Raw genomic sequence first — 25575 nt, 5'->3', positions numbered from 1 at the left:
ATTTCATTCCAACCCTCCCCCTGTGCCGATTTAAATACCCACCCATGAATGAGAGAAAAATAAAATAATGGAACTATTACAATACCCCGATATTGAGGGAATTCAGGTGTTATTGAAAGTGAAGTATTGAAGTGTTGTTGAAACTAACTTTTTATAGTGTTAATATATAAATTGATACATTTATAGATCAAGCTAACGTCACAATAATAAAATCCAACTCCGCATTATAGAAGTTGTTGGGCTCCACCATGTCCAAATGTTGTTTCCGATTTAATTATCGGCGACATATGATCATCTTGACCTGGCACGCTGTGCCAGGCCCTGGCTGTGGTTTTGGCAAAGCACAAATGTCAGCGGTATACAGTTGCAGAAGCACCACACAGCTCACATGTCAAAGATTGGCCAAGTGCTGTTCCAGAAAACGAAAGGAGAGGATTACATGTCGCCTTGGAATGTGATGGATTAACAGTTGTCATCCAGACTTTGATAAGACCCAAAATTAGTCCTTTGATAATAAACAAGATGGTGGAGATGCCACCATGAATAAAAGCATGAGGCAAGACTTGGGTCACTTTGGAAATCTGGATTTAGCTAAATGCTAATCTACTTTGGTAGTTTAGTCATTTAATTTTCAAATATGTCCTGCAGACTTGCTGCCGCCTTTTAAATTTACCTTTTTGACCTTGGAGTGTTTAAACATGTTGTGTAGATGCTATTTCAAACAAGGTCAAAGGTTTCCTCAGCTGGCCTGAAAAGAATTGCTCATAACCTCAACTCAATTTGAGTCCAAGTTCACCATTTATCGAGCTTATTCGGTCGGCCGCTACCTATTGCGCTGATTTTCCGTTGGGATCTATTTTGGAAAAAGCAAAGGTTTATGGGTGGTGTCGTAAATAGGTGCGAGTTCCTTGGCAGCGAGATGCATGCGTCCAGTTGTTTGACACCTTGCAGCTTGGCGTTCATCTCTACCCAAGTTGTGCCTTGGTCCACGGATTGCATGACTGCTTCCTGGGTCACCTTGACATCAGCTGTGACCATGCGAGGCATTGTTCCGCGCGGTGACAAAATGTTGCAGCCCAGATCACGCTGACGGCACGGTGGCATCATTATTTAACTCAAACCTCTTCAGTTTGTAAAGGTAAAAATAGTCTGAGTCGTAATAGACCTGAAATAGAGAAATTCTTGTCGGCTTTTCGTACCCGTCGGAATGGTTTACAGAACAAAAAAGAACTCTTCAGAATATCCTTGTGTTTGCAGATCCTTTTTAAGAGTCCCACACATCTAGCCCTTGAAATGAAATAAAATACCTCCAAAATTGTTTAAAAGAACAAAGGTAGCTGAATTGTATCTGACCTATAGACCTTTTCTTTTGAGAAAGTGCGTTTTTAAAGGTCCACTTAGTTATCTAAAATGGAGTGTAGAAGGTTGTTTGCCACCACCAATCAAATAATTTATTGCTTCTCTCAGCTAAGGTGATGACACAGTGGGGTCATTTTTAGTTCGTGTGAGCATCCGAGCAAGCAAAAGAGAACGCTAATTTTAGATGAAAATAAATAAAGTTGGCCTTAACAACTGGACTTTTGTGGACAATAAAATATTCCCTTTGTCATGATCATATTCCTTACATTTTTGTCATCATGGGCAGTCCGCTGATGTAATCTAATGAGCTGAACTAAGACAGCTTTAAAGTCTAAATATATCCGGGCACTATAAATAGACCACAGGCGTGGCTGAAATGTCTTAAAGAATAGCAATTAAATCTGCTAGTTGAAATTTTTAGTTAACGTTTGGTTTTTATTATTTTTCCCTAGGGTACTCGGTCCACTATTTGAGGAAATGTACATCAGTTCACCAGTGATTTATCAATCCATACAACAACTTTTGTTTTTCAAATATGGTCTGACTGAGGATCATGGGTAATCGTCCTGTTAACAGGGATTACTCTTAATTTGTGCTGTCATCACTGGACCATTTAGAGCTTGCAAGGAAAAGATGTATTAGTGAGGTACTTAACATTTCTGTAATGGTCCAGAGTTTATATTAGGCCTGTTGTCATTCCACAACTATCATTTACACAGTGCTCCTAAAATGATTCATTGTGCGACTTAACTTGTCAGTGCCATTGAATCTTTAAGTGTGACATTGAAAAGCGAGCATCTGTGAGGATTAGTGCCGCGGTGTTGCCTTTGTAATTACAAATAAATTGGAATGTAATGACTGTATTAATACTTAATACTCACATAACAAAACATGCATTCTGTACTTGAAATAGATAGAACGTATATAATTAGGACAGAATATCTATTATTATTATTTTTAATTATTATTATTATTTCGCTAGTACTGCTCAAATGTGTTTTGAAATGATTACTGCACCTGCGAGCTTTGGATGACGTAGCATGTTCTAATGTCCGCCGCTACACCATCACCCCCACTGCGAAAAGACTATAATTGTGTTAGAAGGTGGACAAAAAATGGATAAAATTATGCAGGGTAAGTTTAGTCTTTTATCACACTTTTCACACACAGTTAATGGTACCTATGTAAAAATGAAGGCAAGAAAATATCTTCGTAAAAGAGCTAGCATTCGCTTAGCATTAGTTATTAGCAAGCTAGTAGAGTGGGTTGTGACAATAAAGCAGACTTTGACTTATTATAGGTTGTGGTAGTCTTACACTTGATCTGTTCTTATTTTTGTTTTATTATATTCTCACCAGGCTAATTAGGAGTATTAAAGAATAATCTTGCTAGTTTGGTTGTAATATGAATAATGAGGGTACTACATGTTATTACATTGTGATATTGCTTTGAGTATGTGCATTATTTTCCAAGCGAAAATTAATGTCAGTCGTCGAGAGTAATCTCATTTCCCGATGCTATGTTTTATGGGACGTTTTTTTTTTTGCATAAGCAAATTCACAAACCATGTGTAATAAAACTTGTAGCTTCAAAGGTGCTATTTGAAAAGCTACAGTGAGAACTGAATGAGACATAATCATAGATGCGAGTAAATTTTATTGAGTAAAAGCATCGGAAGAAGCCATTTCAACAGCTACTTCATATTATATGATTTCTGTTGAATGTCCTCCAAGGGTGGTCCCTTATTCAGCAGCGTCAGACTAGGGGGAAAAAAAACATGAACAAATATTAACTCTATTCAAGTTCACCAAGCAAGTGTTGTTAATCGAAGTCTGTAGTCACCTTGCCAAGATCACGGCTCTTGGCCCTCAACTTGTTGACCTGGGACTCGGCAATGTCAGCACGCTCCTGAGCTTCCTCCATCTCATGCTGGACCTTCCTGAACCTGGACATGTGAGTATTGGCCTGCTCCTCCTGTGGAAGATTTAGAGATAGGACAGAGTAAAAAAAAAAACTAATTATAGCCAATATGGAAAATATATTTTGAAAATTTACTCACAGCCTCCTCAGACTGCCTCTTGTAAGACTTGACTTTGAGCTGCAATTTGTCCACCAGATCCTGAAGTCTGGTCATGTTCTTCTTGTCCTCCTCAGTCTATACAAACAAAAATTTGAAAGTGTTGAAATGTGGCTTTTTAAACTTGAGTGAAAAAGAAGATACCTGGTAGGTCAGCTCCTTCACTCTTCTCTCATATTTACGGACTCCTTTAATAGCATCAGCTCCACGTTTCTGTTCGGCGTCAACTTCAGCTTCAAGCTCACGCACCTGACGAAGGAAACACATTTGTCCGATAATAAGATTGATCTCAAGTCCGGTGTGATGCTCAAAAATAGTTGTAGACAAAATACCATAACGTACTCTAGACTCGAGTTTCTGGAGTTGCTTCTTGCCACCCTTCATGGCGAGGCTCTCGGCCTCATCCAGGCGGTGCTGCAGGTCCTTGACAGTCACCTCCAGGTTCTTCTTCATCCTCTCCAGGTGAGCGCTGGTGTCCTGCTCCTTCTTCAGCTCCTCGGCCATCATGGCAGCCTGAAATCAAGAGTGTTGTTTTGATATTTCAAAATATTGATTCCATTGGCAGGTCGGTGTTCACGTTCTCACTCACATCAGTGATGGCCTTTTTGGCCTTCTCCTCAGCATTTCGTGCCTCCTGAACAGCATCGTCGACCTCACCTTGAACCTGAACAAAGTCAGCCTCCAGCTTCTTCTTGGTGTTGATCAGGCTGGTGTTCTGAACGTGACAAATTTATGAATCAGAACTGTTTTGTATCCGAAAGTGAAAGACTTCAGAACTATTGTGCACGAACCTGAGAGTGAAGCAGTCCGACACGCTCGCTAGCATCAACCAGCTCCTGCTCGGCCACTTTGCGGGATCTATCCGCCTGTTCCAGAGCGGCTCTCAGCTCCTCAATTTCAGCCAGCATCAATCCGTTCCTGCGCTCTACCATGGCAACCTGTTCCTTCATGTCTTCTTGTCCTCTAATAGCATCATCAAGGTGCAGTTGAGCATCCTAGCAAAGAGCAGAGCATTTTCTTTAATTCCTTTAGCCTCCAACAGTTTGAGTAATAATCATAAACTCACCTTGAGTTGTCCCTGGACATTCCTCAGTTGCTTCTGGGCTTCAGCAGCCTGTCTGTTGGCGTGGCTCAGCTGAATCTCCATCTCGTTGAGGTCTCCCTCCATCTTCTTCTTGAGCCTCAGGGCATCGTTCCTGCCCCTGACCTCAGCGTCCAGCGTGCTCTGCATGGAGTCAATCACTCTCTGGCTGTTCCTCTTGATCTGCTCCATCTCCTCGTCCTTCTCGGCCAGCTTTCTATCAACCTCGCCCTTGACTTGGTTGAGCTCGAGCTGAATGCGGAGAATCTTGGCTTCCTCGTGCTCCAGCGTGCCCTTTGGAGAAAGTTGAAATTGTCGCTTTGCTTCACCAAGTTGTGTGTTATCCAATTGAAGACATACATTCCTTATGAAATAAAGACATTCAAAGTATCAAGACATTCTATTTACTGTACCTCTGCCTCCTCCAGTGCTGTCTGTATTTCAGACTTTTCACTCTCCACTGTCTTTTTGGCCTTTTCCAGCTCATGGAGGGTCTTTCCACTCTCACCTATCTGTTCAGTCAAGTCAGAGATCTCCTCTATAGAAGAATAAACACAAATATTAAACATCCTTAAGATAGTGGAATGGAAATAAACAATACTTTGGAAGCTCGGCATTAATTTAAGTATATCTAGACTAGACTGGAGCCATCTTAACATGATCAAAATACAGTACTTTATATGATAGTGTTGAAATTGTACTGTTGCTAACAACACCTTTGGGTGTAAACAGTGGGGTTAATCATCTTGGTTGCATAAGCTAGTTTCATATCAGTCATAATGACTCACGCTGCAAGTTCTTGTTCTCCCTCTTCAAGGTCTCCAGCTGATCCAAGGCCTCCTCATAAGAGTTCTTCATCTTGAACAGTTCAGTGCTGAGAGAACGGGCCTCCTTCTGGGAACCTTCCAGCTCTGCCTGGCCCTCCTCAAATTTCTGCTTCCATTCGGCCATGATCTGGACATATTTCGATTTTTCGTATTGAAGTACTGTGAACTATGGAGTCGTCACAATATTTAATCGCTCGTTCACCTTATCAAAGTTCCTCTGCTTCTTGTCAAGGTTGGCAGCAAGGGCATTGGCTCTCTCCACATCAATCATGAGGTCCTCCACCTCACCCTGGAGCCTCTGCTTGGTCTTCTCCAAAGAGGCACACTTGGAGTTCACAGCCTCAATGGACTCCTCTGCTTCCTGGAGACGCTGGGCAAGCTTCTTTCTGTAATGGGCAAAGATTTTTGGGTTGTCATTTGCAGAAAATCTCTGGAAACATTCTACCCTTATGTCAAAGTTCCTTACTTGGCCTCCTCCAGCTCCTCAGTGCGCTGGATAGCATCGGTCTCATACTTGGCCCTCCACTGTGCCACCTCGCTGTTGGCCTTGGACATTCCTCGCTGCAGTTCAGCTTTAGCCTCCTGCTCCTCCTCAAACTGCTCTCGGAGCAGATCGCAGTCGTGGCGGGCAGACTGAACCGCATGAGCCAGGGCATTCTTGGCCTGATGAACCCAACAAAATCAATTTGAGTTATTGTTTCAGTTTGTATGAAAAAGAAACCTTCAGTGATCGTTTGAAGCAAGGCTCGTGTAACTTGCGACACAGGAGAAGGATTGCATCCTGTTTATAGTATCTTCTACCTTCACTTCTTCCTCGTTCAGCCTCTTGAGCTCGTCCATTTGCTGAGTGAATGCCTGTTTGCCCCTCGTCAACTGAGAAACAAGGGCGTCCTTCTCCTCAAGCTGACGAGAAAACTCACCTGAATGCAAATTCGGAGTATTAGTATTTGAACATTCACATTGCAAATTTCATCACGGTTTGCCCACAGCTGACTTACCATTCTCCGTTTGGAGTCTTGCCTTCTGTATAGCGATGTCATTCAACTGACGAGCATTCTCATCGTATTTGGATTTGAGCTCTCCACACTGGTCTTCAAGTGTTCTGCACATTTTTTCCAAGTTGCTCTGTCATCATAAAGGATAAGGGATTGTCAGCATTTAGTGTGTCATCATATAGATCCAAAGAATTTCATTTTGTCATTATAATTATTCTTGCCTTGGATTTGGCAACAGCCTCCATGTTGCTGGAGAGGTCATCAATCTCCATCTTGTACTCGCTCTTTTCCTTCTCCAGCTTCTGCTTGACACGCTGGAGGTTGTCGAGCTGCTCGCCCAACTCTGCCACGCTGTCAGCCTGCTTCTTGCGGAGAGCGGCGGCCGTCGACTCATGCTGCAGGGTGGACTCTTCAAGATCCCGACGCAGCTTCTGGAACTCAGCCTCCCGCTTCTTGTTCATCTCAATCTGAGCGGCCGTTGCTCCACCGGCTTCCTCGAGCCTCTCGCTGATCTCCTCCAATTCCCTGGAGAGGTCAGACCTCTGCTTCTCCACCTTAGCCCGAGCTGCCCTCTCAGCTTCAATCTCCTCTTCCAGCTCCTCAATACGAGCCTAGATGGGACAATAGTATTGTATTGACTGCAACCCAATGAGATCTTCTCATGGCAAGTGTAATTAATGTACCTGGAGTTCCTTGATCTTCTTCTGGAGCTGAGCACCAAGGGACTGTTCATCCTCAATCTTGCTGAGGAGCTGACTGGTCTCAAAGTCTTTCCTTTGAGGAGAAAGGAGAAAGACATGCTACATCTTTGCAGCAGTAATCAACAGAAACCACAAGTTCCAATCTGATTCTTTCTCTTACTTCTTGATTTTTTCATCTGATTGTTGTTTATCATTCTCCAGATCCATTATGGATTCCTGGGCCAGTTTCAGGTCACCCTCAAGCTTCCTCTTGGCTCTCTCAAGGTCCATGCGGATCTTCTTCTCTTGCTCCAGGGAGCCCTCAAGCTGTTGCATCGCATTTATTTAAATGACAATGAGTCATGATCCTTAAAAGATGTTCTACCTGAGTCCACTTGAATCATTTATGTGGCCATGATGGTGTTCTTACGTCATCCACTTGCTGCTCCAGCTTTGTCTTGGCCTTGGTCAGAGTGTTGACTTTGTCTTCCTCTGCCTGCAGATCATCCAGTGTTTGCTGGTGAGTCTCTTGGAGGGCTTTCTTCTCCTTTGTCAACTTGGCAATAGTCTCATCTTGAGTTGCCATCTCCTCTGTCAGGTTTTTCACCTAAAATATTTAAGCAACACGTCACTGCCAGCTGTTTCTGCTCGTGAAATTTAAGATGAAGTCAAAGTTCACCTTGTTTTCAGTGGCATGTTTCTCTTTTTCTACTTTAGCCAAGGTGAGTTCTAAATCATCAATATCTTTCTTGAGCTCTGAGCATTCATCCTCCAGCTTCCTCTTCTTAGAGGTCAGCTCAGCATTGATCTCTTCTTCATCTTCCAATCTCTCGGTTGTCTCTTTGACTTTGGCCTCGAGCTGGATCTTGCTCTTAATGAGCCCCTCGCATCTTTCCTCAGCATCTGAAAGGTGCTCACCTTCCTAGATGCAAATGAAGAATGTACACAATTTGAGACTGCATTTTGTGCAGGTCTTTGCAGAGTATGCCATGTACTAAGTATCTACTATTTCCCTTACTGCTGCGATTTGCAGTTGCAGGTCATTCTTCTCCTGCAGCAAGGACACCATTTTCTCCTCCAGCTCCTTCTTTTTGCCCAGAGCCGTAGCCAGGTCTGATTGCATCTTATCATAATTCTCCTTCATCTGCGCCAGCTCTTTCTCAGTCTCGGCACTCTTCAGGAGAGGCTTGACCTTGAAGTACAGCTTCAGCCACGGCCAGTTTTTCACATTCATGAAGGAACGGACGTTGTACTGGATGCTGAAGATAGATTCTCTGAGGGAGGAAAGGAACAGAAGGGTATTTTATTGCGGTATGTTTTTGGGGACTGCTGTTGGTTGGATGTACACTAAATGACAATAGACTTACCTCCTCTCCATCATCTTCACAAACTCTTTCCTCATGACATATCCTCTGGAGAGAGCCTGAGTCATGGTCACCAATGCAGCCAGTTTCTCATCTCTCATCTCCTCCAGGGTACCCAGCAGACCAGCTTTGAAGAACACCTAGATCAGCAATTGAAGTAAATACGTCTTTAGCAAATATCTATCCAGCAGAATATGTGGTATGTCTTCTTTTTCCATTTGTTACTCTGGAAATGCACCTTTGTGTGTCCAAATCTATACTGAGTGTGATCCACATCAATGGAGCCCAGCAGTTTCTCTGAAGCTTTCTTGTTGTCAATGAATTGTCCATCAGGAATGACACTGGCATTCAATACTTTGTATCTGTGAAAGAAGGCTGGGTGGTTAATCACAGGACATCGTATTTGTTTGTTTTTTTACCTAGTGTCTCACTTTCAGTGATGACATTTGAACAATTTACAGTTACCTCTGCTTGAAATCAGCATAGAGGATTCTGCTGGGGAAGCCCTTTCTGCAGATTCTGATACCCTCAAGCACACCGTTACACCTCAGCTGGTGGATGACCAAGAAGTTCTCCATCAGACCTGAATGCAAAAGATTTTAGTCATTCATTTTCTTTTTTCGGGGTACAGTTCAGGAAAAGGACTCTTCTCTAAAAGATCGAACCTGGGGTTTTTGATTCGTTGGGAATCAGGCAACGCACAAAGTGAGGATGAGTGCTCCTCAAGTTGGTCATCAGCTTGCCCAAGTTCTCCTGTGACGCAGAATAGAACAGTTCTTTTTAATGTCAACAGAAATTGATGGAAAAGTCATCTATTTCTTTCAGGTTTTTTCTCATGTTACCCTGAATAGAGCAGAGACAGTCTGGAAAGAACCACCCTTCTTCTTTCCTCCCTTCTTTGCACCAGATTCTAATTTTGAAAATATGTAATAGTTTTATTGAACCTTCATATTCAATGTCAATGCAATTGCTGAATTGACAGCAAACGAATGAGCTTCATACCTTCAGCGGCATTATGGGCGGCATACAACATAGCCAGCAGCTTGTTTGCTGCCTTCTGGTAGAGCTGGACAACGGAGTCGTTCAACGGGTCCTTGTTCTTGTCCAACCAACCATTGATATTGTAGTCCACGGTACCGGCGTAGTGAACCAGTGAGAAGTGGGCCTCAGCCTTGCCCTTTGCGGGCTTTGGCTTCTCAAAGGCCTTGGTTTTGCCAAGATGCTGGTCATGCAACTTGTTCTTGAAGGTTGTGTCAGAGGCCTTGGGGAACATGCATTCCTCTTCAAGGATGGAGAAGATGCCCATTGGCTGAAGAAGAGTATTTGTCAGATACTTACAAATCAAGATTTTGAATCAAATTGAATGTTGCCTGATGGATATACAGTATGTATCTCACCTTCTCAATAAGCTCAATGCAAGCCGCCAAGTCCATTCCAAAGTCAATGAATTCCCATTCAATGCCTTCTTTCTTGTATTCCTCTTGCTCCAGAACAAACATGTGTTGGTTGAAGAACTGTTGCAGTTTCTCATTGGTGAAGTTGATGCACAGTTGCTCCAAGCTGTTGAACTACAGAATACAGATATTACACCTTATTAATCCACTGATGTATTTGGCCGAGCTGATTCGATTGTTCTGTGACTCACATCGAAGATCTCAAATCCAGCGATATCCAACACTCCAATGAAGAACTGTCTTGGCTGCTTTGTGTCCAACATCTCATTGATACGGATGACCATCCACAAGAACATTTTCTCATAGATGGATTTGCACAGAGCTGACACAGAATTGTTGACCTAGTAAAGAGATGTTAAGGTAACAATTTGTTTCGTTCAATATGGAAGTTATGATGGAGTCTCAATTTTATTTTCCTTACCTGTGGGACGGTCTGACCTTTGGTCACATATTCATTCCCAACTTTGACTCTGGGATAACACAAAGCTTTCAGCATATCGGCCGAGTTCAAGCCCAAAAGATAGGCAATCTTGTCAGCCACTAAGAAGAGACATTTTACAGTCAGTTTAGACATGAATGCTGCTTTATATTCAACACTTGGTACAGTTCCTAAAATACTCATGACATACCCTCGGTGCCGTCAGGTTCCGCCTGCTCCTCACGCTGCTTCTGCTTGAATTTCATGTTGCCATGATGCAGCACAGCACCAGTCAGCTTGTAGATGCCGAGTTTCTCTTCCCCAGTGAATCCCAGGATGTCGATAGCTGTCTGCAATGTACATTAACCACAGTTAGAGTTTTGGATTCTCATTCTCGTACTGCACGAACCTCTTTAATAGTGTTTGAATTGTATCCTTACATCTGTTGCGATGAACTCCTCAATGTCATTGATGCTCTTGACAGTGATTTCACCCTGACTGATCATTGGGTAGTCATATGGGTTGGTGGTGATCAGAAGCCCCTCTGGAGTTAAGTTCAGTGAGCACACAAGTCAATTTTTCAGATTTACTGAAGTTTTACTGAAGTCTATTTGTCGTGGCATACCGAGCAGCTCGGGCTTGTGGCCTGTCATCAGCTGATAGAAGATATGGTAGCTCCTCTCAGCTGACAGCTGGAAGGTGACACGGGACTTCTCCAGCAGATCTGAGAGTAGTATTTAAATGGGAGAGTGTGACAATATTACATTTTATATTGTCCTACCTAACATGAGTATTTAGTGCTTATTTCCGAGTACAGTTTAAACTCACATGTTTCAATATCAGCAGAGGACAGCTTTCCACTGGAGCCAAAATGGATTCTGATAAATTTTCCCTATTTAACAACAACAGAAGCTTCTTGATTCAGGATAACACAATGAGTGCTCAAAACAAAAAAGACGATTTGAACTACTTACAAAACGAGACGAGTTGTCATTCCTCACAGTCTTGGCATTACCGTAGGCCTCCAGCAGAGGGTTGGCTGCAACAATTTGGTCTTCAAGAGAGCCCTGCCCAAAAAATTATTTAATCACTGTAATTCCCCTGCCCCAATCCTGTTCCACATGTACATTTACACCATTTACCTGAATTTTGCCTGCTGTTTGTTGTTCAGCCTTCTTGGAACCAATAGCTGCAATTGTTGCAAAGTACTGGATGACACGCTTGGTGTTGACAGTCTTTCCTGCACCGGATTCTCCACTGCATTAGCCAAAACCAAATAAAAATTTAGACCTCGGGTCCTGTAATGTTATCCAACATTATCTGCTTTACTCACGTAATCAGGACAGACTGATTCTCACGATCTATAAAACGAACATAAGTGATTTCAGTGAGCATTTGTACAAAGTAGTCAACATCTAGTTCCTTAAATTAAAGTCTCTTGGCTTCTTACCTGTGTGCATGAACTGATAGGCGTTGTCAGAGATGGAGAAGATGTGGGGCGGGGCCTCAATCCTCTTCTTGCCTCTGTACGCTCCTACGCATGTAGCGTCGTACACCGGAAGCCACTTGTAGGGATTCACCACGACGCAGAACAACCCAGAGTAGGTCTGCAGAAGTAGCCATGAGAAGTTAGACATGTAAAGTTAAGAAATACAGATTGCTAGAAAGTGAAAACTCACATAGATCATCCATGACGCGTAACGCTCTTTGAGGTTATACAGCACACAAGGCTCGTTGAGGTGGGTCATCATGGCCATGTCCTCAATTTTGTCGAACTTGGGCGGGTTTCTGGGGTGGATGTCGTCCTCTTTCACAGTGACAGTCTAAATGACAATACGCTATTAGTCTTGATGACATTCATTAGAGCATTATTGACAGTCAACCTAAAATCACCAAAATAAATTTGCAGAGTTTAAGAAACAAGGACCATATCTCACAATATTAGTAGTACATTAACAAGAACTGGAAAATGTTGGCAAGATGTCATACAATCGGTTACCTACCTTTCCACCATCAATTTCAACCGTGGCTTTTCCACCCTCCCTCTTGGTGACTTTACCCTTGAGGTACATCTCAGCTGGATCAACCACAAAGTAGGCGCTTTTGGCATCAAAGGGAGCCGCCTGAGCCTCAATCCTCTCCCTCTCGGGCTTCCTGAGGTAAATGGCTGCAGCGCCATACTGCTCCATCTCTGCATCGGTGCTCATGGTGCCACTTGAATGGAGACTGCAAAAAGATTCAAATGGCGATGACGGTTTGCTTTTGCTACCATACGTATACAGTGTTTCAATGTTTGTATGTTGTCTTACCTCTATCTCGTTAGAAAAAATAAATCAAGGGTACTCCGTCCAATTGAGTCTTGCGATGCTGTAAAAAAATTTGAAAAATACTATTTAGTGCAACAGTTTCAATCCTTATTTTTTACATTATACATCACATCAGAATTGAGTAACTAATTAGAGAATCATAGAGGGTGAGGTAGCTGTTGTTATTTACTGCATTCATACATTTGTGTAAAATTGAGTTGGGATTTATATAACATCACAAATAGTAACATTTAAAATCGGGCTGTATGGATGCGAAGTGACGTAAAATCAACTATCACTACATCAACTCATCAATCAAGAGTAAAGAAACCAACGCCACACACTCACCTGTGTTGTAAACCTATCAGCTGATGCTCGAGAGCGGGGCTGACTTTTTTATAGAGGGTTGGAGTGCCTGGTCAGCAGGAGACTCACTCAAGTTTGGTCATGGCCCTTTATTCGTCCTGTTGCCTATTTGGTCACTTGGACATTTGCTATTAGAATTTAAAAAATCCAGTATAAAGTTACACCATCTGCTTGAATGGCACAAACCCTTGTGTGAAATTCCAACTAACACTCTCAACAATTTACTCAAATAAAAAAAATAAATAAAAAAAAAACCTTCTGTATGGTTCCAAATTTAATTTAAAATGCTTATTTTTGAAAAATGTGCCATCATGCCACGATTACTTTTTGATCACTTAACTATAGGATGTGGTAACACTAAAATGATGATCACAAGAATATACAGTCAACAGAAATTAATTAAGGCCTTTTATGTACAGTAACAGTGTATATTAATTCTTTCATGAGAAAGATAGAAAATCATTGCTGCCCATGAGTGAGAAAACTATTGCTGTGGAAATGTTCTGCAGCTGACTGGCACCGCCAAGCGAAAGTGATCTCGTTGCTCAAGTCCATTGATATCCTTTGCGAAACAGCCAGAATACTCTTTGTGTACGCTTCCCAATAATGTAGTTCTAGATGTAAAAGAACATAGCAACATGTCATTAATGTCAACCGAGTTTAATTCGGGATAGCTTGAAGGAAAGGATTGATTGATGGCTGGAAGACGCATCTGAATTCCACCGGTGTTTGGTTGCAGGACACTTGCATGTTTGAAATCTTTGTAATGAAAGAAAGACGCTCTCACCCACCCTGAAGCTTTCATTGGCCACTTTCCTAAGAACTATTTTTTACCTCGGACTGAAATGTATATGCAATGCCTAATTGTAAATCTATTCTTAACGCCAAATTTTCTGTTTGCTGGTCTGACCGCTAAACTCATTTTAAATCTTCAAAACATATTATATTAGCGTCTCCATTTGTTGTACACCATTTCAAAATGAGCAAATACTTATGTAAACTCACCTAATTCTCCATAACATTATTTTGTACAGGCACCCAGTCTCAGACATAAGTGGTCTTCAGTTTCCTGTATACGGTGCATCTCACATTCCTCGAATACAACCAAAGATGCGGTTCTACTCTTACACGCTCAGTCGCCAGCTATGCGTGTCCCTAAATGGGTAAACAAACACTTGGCAACTCATTTGAGATCAGGCCCAAAATAAATTGCACGCAAGCCAATTGAACTGAATCCACTTGCTGTGTATGATACTGTAAGTCGCTGACATCTGCTAATGCGGCGTGATGCATGTGTCCTTGCGGACTTTTGCTGTATGTTTGTTGCTTCACTTTTGAAGACTTTCCTGGTCCTTATCTAAGAGGACTTGAAATTGATGAATTTCAGTCACTTTTAAATTTGGCCTCTTTTTAGGTATTTCCTCACTGTGTATTAAACCAAGATTCCGAAATGAACTTTACTGCAATTGGAATAAGATTTTAGTCTTCAAGCAAATAGTGAAAGTAGGAAATTAATTTTATTGTTGATTTTCAATTATCATTTCGGATTCATTTGCAAAATTAGAGTATGCCTTAAATGCAAGACAAAATATTCCTACCGGGCTACTTTGTTAAGTCAACAATCAATGCTGATAGTCCGTTGTAAGACTGCTATTTCAGTAGCGTGAAACCTCCTTTTCACCACAACAGTTTACATCAATCCATCTATTTTCGACATTGTTTATGCTCATTATCTTCATTAGGGTTGCAGATGTTATAAAATTATAGTTACCCTAAAACAAATCCAAAGATTCAAGATAGTAGTGATAAATATATACTTTATTGATGAACCCTTAATCACAGCATATTTTATGCTTGCTTTTTAAAGGCATCTTCGTGCTCTTCTTACTCAGCGGAGTCGCTCTACAAAGAAAACGAAAAAGAAAAAAATCAGTCATAGGACCTGATTCAAAACAACAACAATAACGCGCACAGAGATTGCTTCTCGCATGATTGCAGTTGCCCAAATGTTACCTTGCCAATATCACGGCTCTTGGCCCTCAGCTTGTTGACCTGGGACTCGGCGATGTCAGCACGCTCCTGAGCCTCTTCCATCTCATGCTGGACCTTCCTGTACCTTGACATGTGAGTGTTGGCCTGCTCCTCCTGTGTTTCAAATAGGCAACAATCACGGTTACGGTAAAGTCAGCTGCAGAATCTTAAGATCTACGCAATTTAACTTACAGCCTCTTCAGCCTGTCTCTTGTAAGACTTGACTTTCAATTGCAGTTTGTCCACCAGATCCTGAAGTCTGCTGTTGTTCTTCTTGTCCTCCTCAGTCTATAGAGAAAGGATTGCATAGTCAGTAAGAAAAGACTTTTATGAACTACAAGTTTTGTTTTTGTTGAGCTTGAGGTAGTTATACCTGGTAGGTCAGCTCCTTCACTCTCCTCTCATATTTACGGACTCCTTTAATAGCGTCGGCTCCACGTCTCTGTTCGGCATCAACCTCTGATTCCAGCTCACGCACCTATGATGTGGTGCGTTTGTATTTTACAATGTAGTGTACAGTGGAATATAGTGTTTATAACGGGATGCATGGAGATTATAGTTCATACCCTAGCCTCCAGTTTCTGGAGTTGCTTCTTGCCACCCTTCATGGCGAGGCTCTCGGCCTCATCCAGGCGATGCTGCAGGTCCTTGACAGTCACCTCCAGGTTCTTCTTCATCCTCTCCAGGTGAGCGCTGGTGTCCTGCTCCTTCTTCAGCTCCTCGGCCATCATGGCAGCCTGAAATCAAGAGTGTTGTTTTGATATTTCAAAATATTGATTCCATTGGCAGGTCGGTGTTCACGTTCTCACTCACATCAGTGATGGCCTTTTTGGCCTTCTCCTCAGCATTTCGTGCCTCCTGAACAGCATCTTCAACTTCACCTTGAACCTGAACGAAGTCACCCTCCAGCTTCTTCTTGGTGTTGATCAGGCTAGTGTTCTGAATGTGACAAATGAATTATGAATTAGAACCGTTTTGTATCCGAAAGTGAAAGACTTTAGAACTACTGAGCACGAACCTGAGAGTGAAGCAGTCCGACACGCTCGCTAGCGTCAACCAGCTCCTGCTCGGCCACTTTGCGGCATCTATCCGTCTGTTCCAGAGCGACTCTCAACTCCTCAATTTCAGCCAGCATCAGGCCGTTCCTGCGCTCCACCATGGCAGCCTGCTCCTTCATTTCTTCCTGTCCTCGAATAGCCTCATCAAGGTGCAGTTGGGCATCCTGACAAAAAAAGTAAATAGTAATTTCTATGCCCATTCGTATTTTATATACATTGAGTAAAGACCTCACCTTGAGTTGTCCCTGGACATTCCTCAGTTGCTTCTGGGCTTCAGCAGATTGTCTGTTGGCGTGGCTCAGCTGAATCTCCATCTCGTTGAGGTCTCCCTCCATCTTCTTCTTGAGCCTCAGGGCATCGTTCCTGCTCCTGACCTCAGCGTCCAGCGTGCTCTGCATGGAGTCGATCACTCTTTGGCTGTTCCTCTTGATCTGCTCCATCTCCTCATCCTTCTCTGCAAGCTTCCTGTCAACCTCGCCTTTGATTTGGTTGAGCTCGAGCTGAACGCGGAGAATCTTGGCTTCCTCGTGCTCCAGTGCTCCCTGAAGGGAATGGTTGGGACATTGCCTTTGGTTACCCAAGTTACATCTTATCGAACCAAGTAAAGAAATCCATTTGTTAGCACAGTCACATCAAATCAAGACATTTGAGAAAATTTGTTTTACCTCTGCCTCTTCCAGTGCTGCCTGAATTTCAGCCTTCTCACCCTCAACAGTCTTTTTGGCCTTTTCTAGCTCATGGATGCATTTTCCACTCTGACCAATTTGTTCAGTCAGGTCGGAGATTTCCTCTAAATATTAGTAAACATAATAAATGAATGGCAAATCCTTCCTTTTACACCATTTTTTTTTTCCAATTGAAAAAATTCCCATGATGTTCTTAGGAAGTACAAGATTCTAACGCATATCATTTCATCCACTTTAAGAAGGAATAACTCACGCTGCAGATTCTTGTTCTCCCTCTTCAAGGTCTCCAGCTGATCCAAGGCCTCCTCATAAGAGTTCTTCATCTTGAACAGCTCAGTGCTGAGAGAACGGGCCTCCTTCTGGGATCCTTCCAGTTCTGCTTGGCCCTCCTCAAACTTCTGCTTCCATTCAGCCAGGACCTGGACAATTTTAAATGTTTTGCATTGAAGTACTTTGAACTACTGTACTTCACTCAGAACCTTTAATCGCTCGTTCACCTTATCAAAGTTCCTCTGCTTCTTGTCAAGGTTAGCAGCCAGGGCATTAGCTCTCTCCACATCAATCATGAGGTCCTCCACCTCAGCCTGGAGCCTCTGCTTGGTCTTCTCCAAAGAGGCACACTTGGAGTTCACAGCCTCAATGGACTCCTCGGCATCCTGGAGACGCTGGGCAAGCTTCTTCCTGTAATGGGCAAAGATTTTTCGGTTGTCATTTATGAGCAGAAATATAGCTACTCAGAAAACACGTAACACTCGGAGTGTCGAAGAGTGTCTAAATTACTGTACTTACTTGGCCTCCTCCAGCTCCTCAGTGCGCTGGATAGCATCGGTCTCATACTTAGACCTCCACTGTGCCACCTCACTATTGGCCTTGGACATTCCTCGCTGCAGTTCAGCTTTAGCCTCCTGCTCCTCCTCATATTGCTCTCTGAGCAGATCGCAATCATGACGGGAAGACTGCACTGCATGAGCCAGGGCATTCTTGGCCTGATGAGCAAACAAACAATTGCTATTTGTTGAAGTCGATGTACTATTTTATTGTAGCCTTTTTAATATGGATCTTTCAAATATGGTCATATCAGATGAAACATAGATGTTACCAGTTCTGTCTTAAAGGATCAGGATATCCATTCAGAATTTACCTTCACTTCCTCCTCAACAAGTCGCTTGAGTTCCTCAATCTGCTGAGTGTAAGCCTGCTTGCCCCTGGTGAGCTGGGAAACCAGAGCTTCTTTCTCCTCAAGCTGGCGTGAAAACTCACCTAAAAAGGAAAGTGACAAGGGATCAATGAACATGAAGGCCAAATCTAATAATATAAGATCATGTTATCTTCTGACTTACCATTTTCTGTTTGGAGCCTTGCCCTCTGGGCACTCATGTCATTGAACTGACGGAAATTCTCGTCATATTTGGTCTTGAGCTCTGCCAGCTGGTCTTCAAGGCTTCTGGCCATTTTCTCCAAGTTACTCTGTACCGTAATTTTCGGACTATAAGTCGCACCGGAGTATAAGTCGCACCAGCCATAAAATGCCCAAAAAAGTGAAAAAAACCCATATATATGTATATAAGTCGCTCCTGAGTATAAGTCGCCCCCCCACCCAAACTATGAAAGAAAACCGCGACTTATAGTCCGAAAATTACGGTAATTGAATTCTCAATATTTAGCATGATGTGATTGTAATTCAGATAAAAATGTCACCCTCATGGAAATATCCTTGCCTTGGATTTGGCAACAGTCTCCATGTTGCTGGCGAGGTCGTCAATCTCCATCTTGTACTCGCTCTTTTCCTTCTCCAGCTTCTGCTTGACACGCTGGAGGTTGTCGAGCTGCTCGCCCAACTCTGCCACGCTGTCAGCCTGCTTCTTGCGGAGAGCGGCGGCCGTCGCCTCATGCTGCAGGGTGGACTCTTCAAGATCCCGACGCAGCTTCTGGAACTCAGCCTCCCGCTTTTTGTTCATCTCAATCTGAGCGGCCGTTGCTCCACCGGCTTCCTCAAGCCTTTCGCTAATCTCCTCCAGTTCCCTGGAGAGGTCAGACCTCTGCTTCTCCACCTTGGCCCGGGCGGCCCTCTCAGCCTCGATCTCCTCTTCCAGCTCCTCAATACGAGCCTAGGTAGGACGATATTACTGTATTGACTGAAACCCAATGAGAGCTTCTCACGGCAAGTGTAATTAGGTGAGCAACGTACCTGGAGTTCCTTGATCTTCTTTTGGAGCTGAGCACCAAGAGACTGTTCATCCTCAATCTTGCTGAGGAGCTGACTGGTCTCAAAGTCTTTCCTTTGAGTAGAAAGGACAAAGACATGCTACATCTTTGCAGCAGGAATCAACAAAACCACTGGTTACCATATGATTCTTTCTCTTACTTCTTGATTTTTTCATCTGATTGTTGTTTATCATTCTCCAGATCCATTATGGATTCCTGGGCCAGTTTCAGGTCACCCTCAAGCTTCCTCTTGGCTCTCTCAAGGTCCATGCGGAGCTTCTTCTCTTGTTCCAGGGAGCCCTCAAGCTGTGACAAGTCATTTTTGGGTAATGTAAATGAGTAATCTTTGAATAATATAACACAGATGACAGTCCACTTGAATCATTTATGTGGCCACTGTGGTGTTCTTACGTCGTCCACTTGCTGTTCCAGCTTTGTCTTGGCCTTGGTCAGAGTGTTGACTTTGTCTTCCTCTGCCTGCAGATCGTCCAGTGTTTGTTGGTGAGCCTCTTGGAGGGCTTTCTTCTCCTTTGTCAACTTGGCAATAGCCTCATCTTGAGTTGCCAACTCCTCTGTCAGGTTTTTCACCTGAAAGATTGTGATTTTGTTCAAGTATTTAAGGCAAGTACTTGATTTAGTTGTGACTGTAATAAATATAAACTGAGTCGAAGTTGACCTTATTTTCAGTGGCGTGTTTCTCCTTTTCCACTTTAGCCAAGGTGAGTTCCATATCATCAATATCCTTCTTCAGCTCTGAGCATTCATCCTCCAGCTTCCTCTTCTTAGCAGTCAGTTCAGCATTGATTTCTTCTTCATCTTCCAGTCTCTCGGCTGTCTCTTTGACTTTGGCCTCGAGCTGGATCTTGCTCTTAATGAGCCCCTCGCATCTTTCCTCAGCATCTGAAAGGTGCTCACCTTCCTAGATGCAAATGAAGAATGTACACAATTTGAGACTGTATTTTGTGCAGGTCTTTGCAGAGTATGCCATGTACTAAGTATCTACTATTTCCCTTACCGCTGAGATTTGCAGTTGCAGGTCATTCTTCTCCTGCAGCAAGGACACCATTTTCTCCTCCAGTTCCTTCTTTTTGCCCAGAGCCGTAGCCAAGTCTGATTGCATCTTATCATAATTCTCCTTCATCTGCGCCAGCTCTTTCTCAGTTTCGGCACTCTTCAGGAGAGGCTTGACCTTGAAGTACAGCTTCAGCCACGGCCAGTTTTTCACATTCATGAAGGAACGGAGGTTGTACTGGATGCTGAAAATAGATTCTCTGAGGGAGGAAAGGAACAGAAGGGTATTTTATTGCGGTATATTTTTGGGGACTGCTGTTGGTTGGATGTACACTAAATGACAATAGACTTACCTCCTCTCCATCATCTTCACAAACTCTTTCCTCATGACATATCCTCTGGAGAGAGCCTGAGTCATGGTCACCAATGCAGCCAGTTTCTCATCTCTCAGCTCCTCCAGGGTACCCAGCAGACCAGCTTTGAAGAACACCTAGATCAGCAATTGAAGTAAATACGTCTTTAGCAAATATCTATCCAGCAGAATATGTGGTATGTCTTCTTTTTCCATTTGTTACTCTGGAAATGCACCTTTGTGTGTCCAAATCTATACTGAGTGTGATCCACATCAATGGAGCCCAGCAGTTTCTCTGAAGCTTTCTTATTGTCAATGAACTGACCTTCAGGAATGACGCTGGCATTCAAGACTTTGTATCTGTGAAAGAAGGCTGGGTGGTTAATCACAGGACATTGTATTTGTTTGGTTTTTTACCTAGTGTCTCACTTTCAGTGATGACATTTGAACAAATTTACAGTTACCTCTGCTTGAAATCAGCATAGAGGATTCTGCTGGGGAAGCCCTTTCTGCAGATTCTGATGCCCTCAAGCACACCGTTACACCTCAGCTGGTGGATGACCAAGAAGTTCTCCATCAGACCTGAATGCAAAAGACTTCAGTTATTTCTGGGTTGGGTTCTGGCTACAGTTCAGGAAAATGGCTTTTAAGTAAAACATCAAACCTGGGGTTTTTGATTCGTTGGGAATCAGGCAACGCACAAAGTGAGGATGAGTGCTCCTCAAGTTGGTCATCAGCTTGCCCAAGTTCTCCTGTGACGCAGAATAGAACAGTTCTTTTTAATGTCAACAGAAATTGATGGAAAAGTCATCTATTTCTTTCAGGGTTTTTCTTATGTTACCCTGAATAGAGCAGAGACAGTCTGGAAAGAACCACCCTTCTTCTTTCCTCCCTTCTTTGCACCAGATTCTAATTTTGAAAATATGTAATAGTTTTATTGAACCTGCATATTCAATGTCAATGCAATTGCTGAATTGACAGCAACCAAATGAGCTTCATACCTTCAGCGGCATTATGGGCGACATACAACATAGCCAGCAGTTTGTTTGCTGCCTTCTGGTAGAGCTGGACAACGGAGTCATTCAACGGGTCCTTGTTCTTGTCCAACCAACCATTGATATTGTAGTCCACGGTACCGGCGTAGTGAACCAGTGAGAAGTGGGCCTCAGCCTTGCCCTTTGCGGGCTTCGGCTTCTCAAAGGCCTTGGTTTTGCCAAGATGCTGGTCATGCAACTTGTTCTTGAAGGTGGTGTCAGAGGCCTTGGGGAACATGCATTCCTCTTCAAGGATGGAGAAGATGCCCATTGGCTGAAGAAGAGTATTTGTCAGATACTTACAAATCAAGATTTTGAATCAAATTGAATGTTGACATACACAGTATGTCTCTCACCTTCTCAATAAGCTCAATGCAAGCCGCCAAGTCCATACCAAAGTCAATGAACTCCCATTCAATGCCTTCTTTCTTGTATTCCTCTTGCTCCAGGACAAACATGTGGTGGTTGAAGAACTGTTGCAGTTTCTCATTGGTGAAGTTGATGCACAGTTGCTCCAAGCTGTTGAACTACAGAATACAGATATTATACCTTATTAAGCTACTGATGTGTTTGTCTGAACTGATTCGAATGTTGTGTCACTCACATCAAAGATCTCAAATCCAGCGATATCCAACACTCCAATGAAGAACTGTCTTGGCTGCTTTGTGTCCAACATCTCGTTGATACGGATGACCATCCACAAGAACATTTTCTCATAGATAGATTTGCACAGAGCTGACACAGAATTGTTGACCTAGTAAAGAGATGTTAAGGTTACAATTTGTTTTGTTCAATATGGAAGTTATAACGGAGTCTCAATTTTATTTTTTTTTACCTGTGGGACGGTCTGACCTTTGGTCACATATTCATTCCCAACTTTGACTCTGGGATAACACAAAGCTTTCAGCATATCGGCCGAGTTCAAGCCCAAAAGATAGGCAATCTTGTCAGCCACTAAGAAGAGACATTTTACAGTCAGTTTAGACATGAATGCTGCTTTATATTCAACACTTGGTACAGTTCCTAAAATACTCATGACATACCCTCGGTGCCGTCAGGTTCCGCCTGCTCCTCACGCTGCTTCTGCTTGAATTTCATGTTGCCATGATGCAGCACAGCACCAGTCAGCTTGTAGATGCCGAGTTTCTCTTCCCCAGTGAATCCCAGGATGTCGATAGCTGTCTGCAATGTACATTAACCACAGTTAGAGTTGGATTCTCATTCTCGTATTGCACGAACCTCATTAATAGTGTTTGAATTGTATCCTTACATCTGTTGCGATGAACTCCTCAATGTCATCAATGCTCTTCACAGTGATTTCACCCTGACTGATCATCGGATAGTCATACGGATTGGTGGTGATCAGAAGGGCCTCTGGAATGAAGTTCAGTGAGTATATTTTCAATTTTATACATTTTTGGGTTTTATTTATCGTGGCATACCGAGCAGCTCAGGCTTGTGTCCTGTCATCAGCTGATAGAAGATATGGTAGCTCCTCTCAGCTGACAGCTGGAAGGTGACGCGGGACTTCTCCAGCAGATCTGACCATTTGTTAGACACACATGAGGATTTATTTGTAGCCAACATTTTTTTGGCCACTCACGTGGGGTCTGAAAACTCACAAGTTTCAATATCAGCAGAGGCCAGCTTGCCAGTAGAGCCAAAGTGGATTCTGATGAATTTACCCTAAATGTTGACCAGGAACGTGTCAGTTTTTGTCTTTGACAGTCAACATGCGGAAATTAAAGCGTTCTGATTGAGCTACTTACGAAACGGGACGAGTTGTCGTTCCTTACGGTCTTGGCATTACCGTAGGCCTCCAGCAGGGGGTTGGCTGCAATGATTTGATCTTCCAGAGAACCCTACAAAAGCACAACCATACCGTCAACAAAGATTTTTAGGAGCGACCATGCTCTTTTGAGTATAATTGTAGTTTTACCTGAATCTTCCCAGGCTCACCCTTTTTGACTCCAGCAACTGCAATTGTTGCAAAGTACTGGATGACACGCTTGGTGTTGACAGTCTTTCCGGCACCGGATTCTCCACTGGAGAAGATAAGGATATTTCAGTGCAGTGTCTCAAAATTTCAAATAAAATAGTTGTTTTCATGACTTACGTGATCAGAATGGACTGATTTTCACGGTCTAAAATGAGAGAAGTAGCCAAAAATATTAGCTATTAATTGTAGCTACTACAATGTCGTGGTTTCAGGACTTGATCAAAAAATTGTTACCAGTGAGCATGAACTGATAGGCGTTGTCAGAGATGGAGAAGATGTGGGGCGGGGCTTCAATCCTCTTCTTGCCTCTGTACGCTGATACGCATGTAGCGTCGTACACCGGAAGCCACTTGTAGGGATTCACCACGACGCAGAACAACCCAGAGTAGGTCTGCAGAAGTAGCCATGAGAAGTTAGACATGTAGCGTTAAGAAATACAGATTGCTAGATCGTGAAAACTCACGTAGATCATCCATGACGCATAACGCTCTTTGAGGTTATACAGCACACAAGGCTCGTTGAGGTGGGTCATCATAGCCATGTCCTCAATTTTGTCGAACTTGGGAGGGTTCATGGGATGAATCTCATCCTCTTTGACGGTGACTGACTATCAATAGAAAATAAATTATTTTAAAAAATGATAGAATTCTATCACATGGACATTTTTCACACTATAAATTTTGCACCTTTCCAGGAACTCCAAGAACTTCAACGGTGGCTTTGCCACCCTCTTTCTTGACGAGTTTGCCCTTGAGGTACATCTCATCAGGAACAGTCACAAAGTATGCCGTTTTAGCATCAAAAGGTGTATTCTGAGCCTCAATCCTCTCCTTCTCTGGTTTGCGGAGGAAAACAGACGCCGCCCCAAAGCTAGCCATGTCCTTGTCCCCCATAATGGCACCTTTATTTGAGACTGAAACAAAGAATAACTATGAATTGAAATGTCTTGATTTTCACGTACGAGACAGTTTTACAAATAATAATGGCCGTGTGCCTAATATCGTAACATCATACCTCACTTAAACAAGAACGTGGGGCGCAGTATTTTGGCGCTTGCCTGAAAGCAGTGATAAAAAAAAAATCAGAAACGATCACAGTTACAGTAAAATTCAATTTGTAAAATTAATAAAATATTTTTTACTTTATATATTTATTAGCTTCATTAACAGTTAGCTTAAATATAGAATGAGCTGTTAAAAGAGTACTAAGCCTTACTGCTGGTCTAAAATCAACTAAAGAATTTTTCAAATCATTAAATGTTAAAGTCTATGACACATCAAACTGTTTAATAAAAAAAAAAAATTAAAAAAAAAGGTATTCGGATAATAAACAGCGTGAACAGCACAAACCTGGGTTGGTGAGAAGCCTGCCTGTCAGTTGTCAGTGGATGTGAAGCGTTTGCGTTTATATAGGCGGGACATGAGCATGTCAGCAGATGATCACAACTCGATTTGGGCATGTATCTCTCTCATCATGACGGACATCCTCTGACACACGAGCTTCGCGAAGCTTTTTCTGTCTGAACATGAAACTGTAAACCAAAAATGTCTGTAGTACAGCAGATAGGAAATAGTGATGACACACCCAAAATTAAAACAATGATTTTCATCATGTTTTTTTATTCATGAGCACCTAAAATGCCCTTTCCGAGATGCAAATGTCACAAGTGTTAAGTTACGGTGCTTGACAATGTTTGAAGTCGTTGAAATCATAACCCACATTTTATAGGATATTTTTTTATGACTAGATAAATAAAACAATTATCGTAACATTATAATACTTTGATTTGGTTTGGAACCGATACGGTATGTAATACAAGTAACTCATCTGGACAGAAATACTTGAGCTAAGCCAATAAAATGTTAGGTGTGACAGTAATGGCTGAAGAATTTCTCCAAATTGATGACGATGGCTATGAATCCATCAAGCAATCTTTAAAGTCCTACTTTGCTCCAATCAAAAAACTGGAATACATTTAGAATCTGGCTTACTTGACAAATTTTTATTACACTTATTTACAAGATCAGCTGCCTTTACGTCTGTCTCGCATAGGTAGCCAACAATTTGGAACCCATCTGCTTGTGAGATATAGTTGCAGAACACTTGTCCTACTCGTCTGCCTCTATTAAAGTCAAACAGATTTAAAGTTCAAGTGCTTGAGACGCCATCCCTTAGAAGGTATTGTGGACCATCTGCCAACTAGACCTATATTAAGTCCCACTCGAATATCCAAGAGCTTCATCCTTGGAATTCATTTGATTCTAAGGATGAT

General features: G+C 42.6%; 2 protein-coding genes across 3 annotated transcripts; both read right to left on the bottom strand.

The window, feature by feature from the left end:
- Positions 1-2995: 2995 nt before the first annotated feature.
- LOC119125810 (myosin heavy chain, fast skeletal muscle-like) lies at positions 2996-12931 on the bottom strand. Of its 2 annotated transcripts, XM_037256677.1 has the most exons (41): positions 12910-12931; positions 12565-12622; positions 12259-12481; positions 11935-12078; positions 11706-11862; positions 11589-11616; positions 11398-11512; positions 11230-11322; positions 11084-11147; positions 10881-10979; positions 10696-10799; positions 10467-10605; positions 10259-10377; positions 10029-10178; positions 9781-9951; positions 9386-9692; positions 9226-9293; positions 9049-9136; positions 8849-8966; positions 8622-8745; positions 8387-8523; positions 8038-8293; positions 7699-7941; positions 7450-7626; positions 7201-7346; positions 7023-7113; positions 6561-6950; positions 6343-6469; positions 6146-6264; positions 5811-6007; positions 5547-5730; positions 5306-5471; positions 4931-5055; positions 4503-4811; positions 4228-4431; positions 4026-4151; positions 3779-3949; positions 3581-3685; positions 3419-3514; positions 3202-3333; positions 2996-3119 (listed from the first exon to the last, which is right to left on the bottom strand). In XM_037256677.1, exons 3-41 carry the CDS (start codon positions 12460-12462, stop codon positions 3102-3104), a joined length of 5811 nt encoding a protein of 1936 aa, XP_037112572.1. In that variant the 5' UTR covers positions 12463-12481; positions 12565-12622; positions 12910-12931; the 3' UTR covers positions 2996-3101. The 2 variants fall into 2 exon arrangements, with proteins under 2 accessions (XP_037112572.1, XP_037112571.1); XM_037256676.1 differs by lacking the exon at positions 2996-3119 and having other exon boundaries at positions 3181-3333.
- A 1793-nt stretch (positions 12932-14724) lies between these two features.
- LOC119125811 (myosin heavy chain, fast skeletal muscle-like) lies at positions 14725-24698 on the bottom strand. Its single transcript, XM_037256678.1, has 41 exons — positions 24653-24698; positions 24318-24360; positions 23990-24216; positions 23767-23910; positions 23538-23694; positions 23421-23448; positions 23244-23349; positions 23074-23166; positions 22927-22990; positions 22747-22845; positions 22575-22678; positions 22348-22486; positions 22140-22258; positions 21909-22058; positions 21661-21831; positions 21272-21578; positions 21112-21179; positions 20935-21022; positions 20735-20852; positions 20507-20630; positions 20272-20408; positions 19923-20178; positions 19584-19826; positions 19319-19495; positions 19068-19213; positions 18891-18981; positions 18421-18810; positions 18043-18169; positions 17844-17962; positions 17492-17688; positions 17200-17383; positions 16956-17121; positions 16682-16806; positions 16250-16558; positions 15977-16180; positions 15772-15897; positions 15525-15695; positions 15332-15436; positions 15151-15246; positions 14941-15072; positions 14725-14829 (listed from the first exon to the last, which is right to left on the bottom strand). Exons 3-41 carry the CDS (start codon positions 24194-24196, stop codon positions 14812-14814), a joined length of 5805 nt encoding a protein of 1934 aa, XP_037112573.1. The 5' UTR covers positions 24197-24216; positions 24318-24360; positions 24653-24698; the 3' UTR covers positions 14725-14811.
- Positions 24699-25575: the final 877 nt, after the last annotated feature.

This window comes from Syngnathus acus, chromosome 8, assembly GCF_901709675.1.
Source record: "Syngnathus acus chromosome 8, fSynAcu1.2, whole genome shotgun sequence".
Classification (NCBI taxonomy): Eukaryota; Metazoa; Chordata; class Actinopteri; order Syngnathiformes; family Syngnathidae; genus Syngnathus; species Syngnathus acus.
This window is presented reverse-complemented; position numbering and strand designations above follow the sequence as displayed.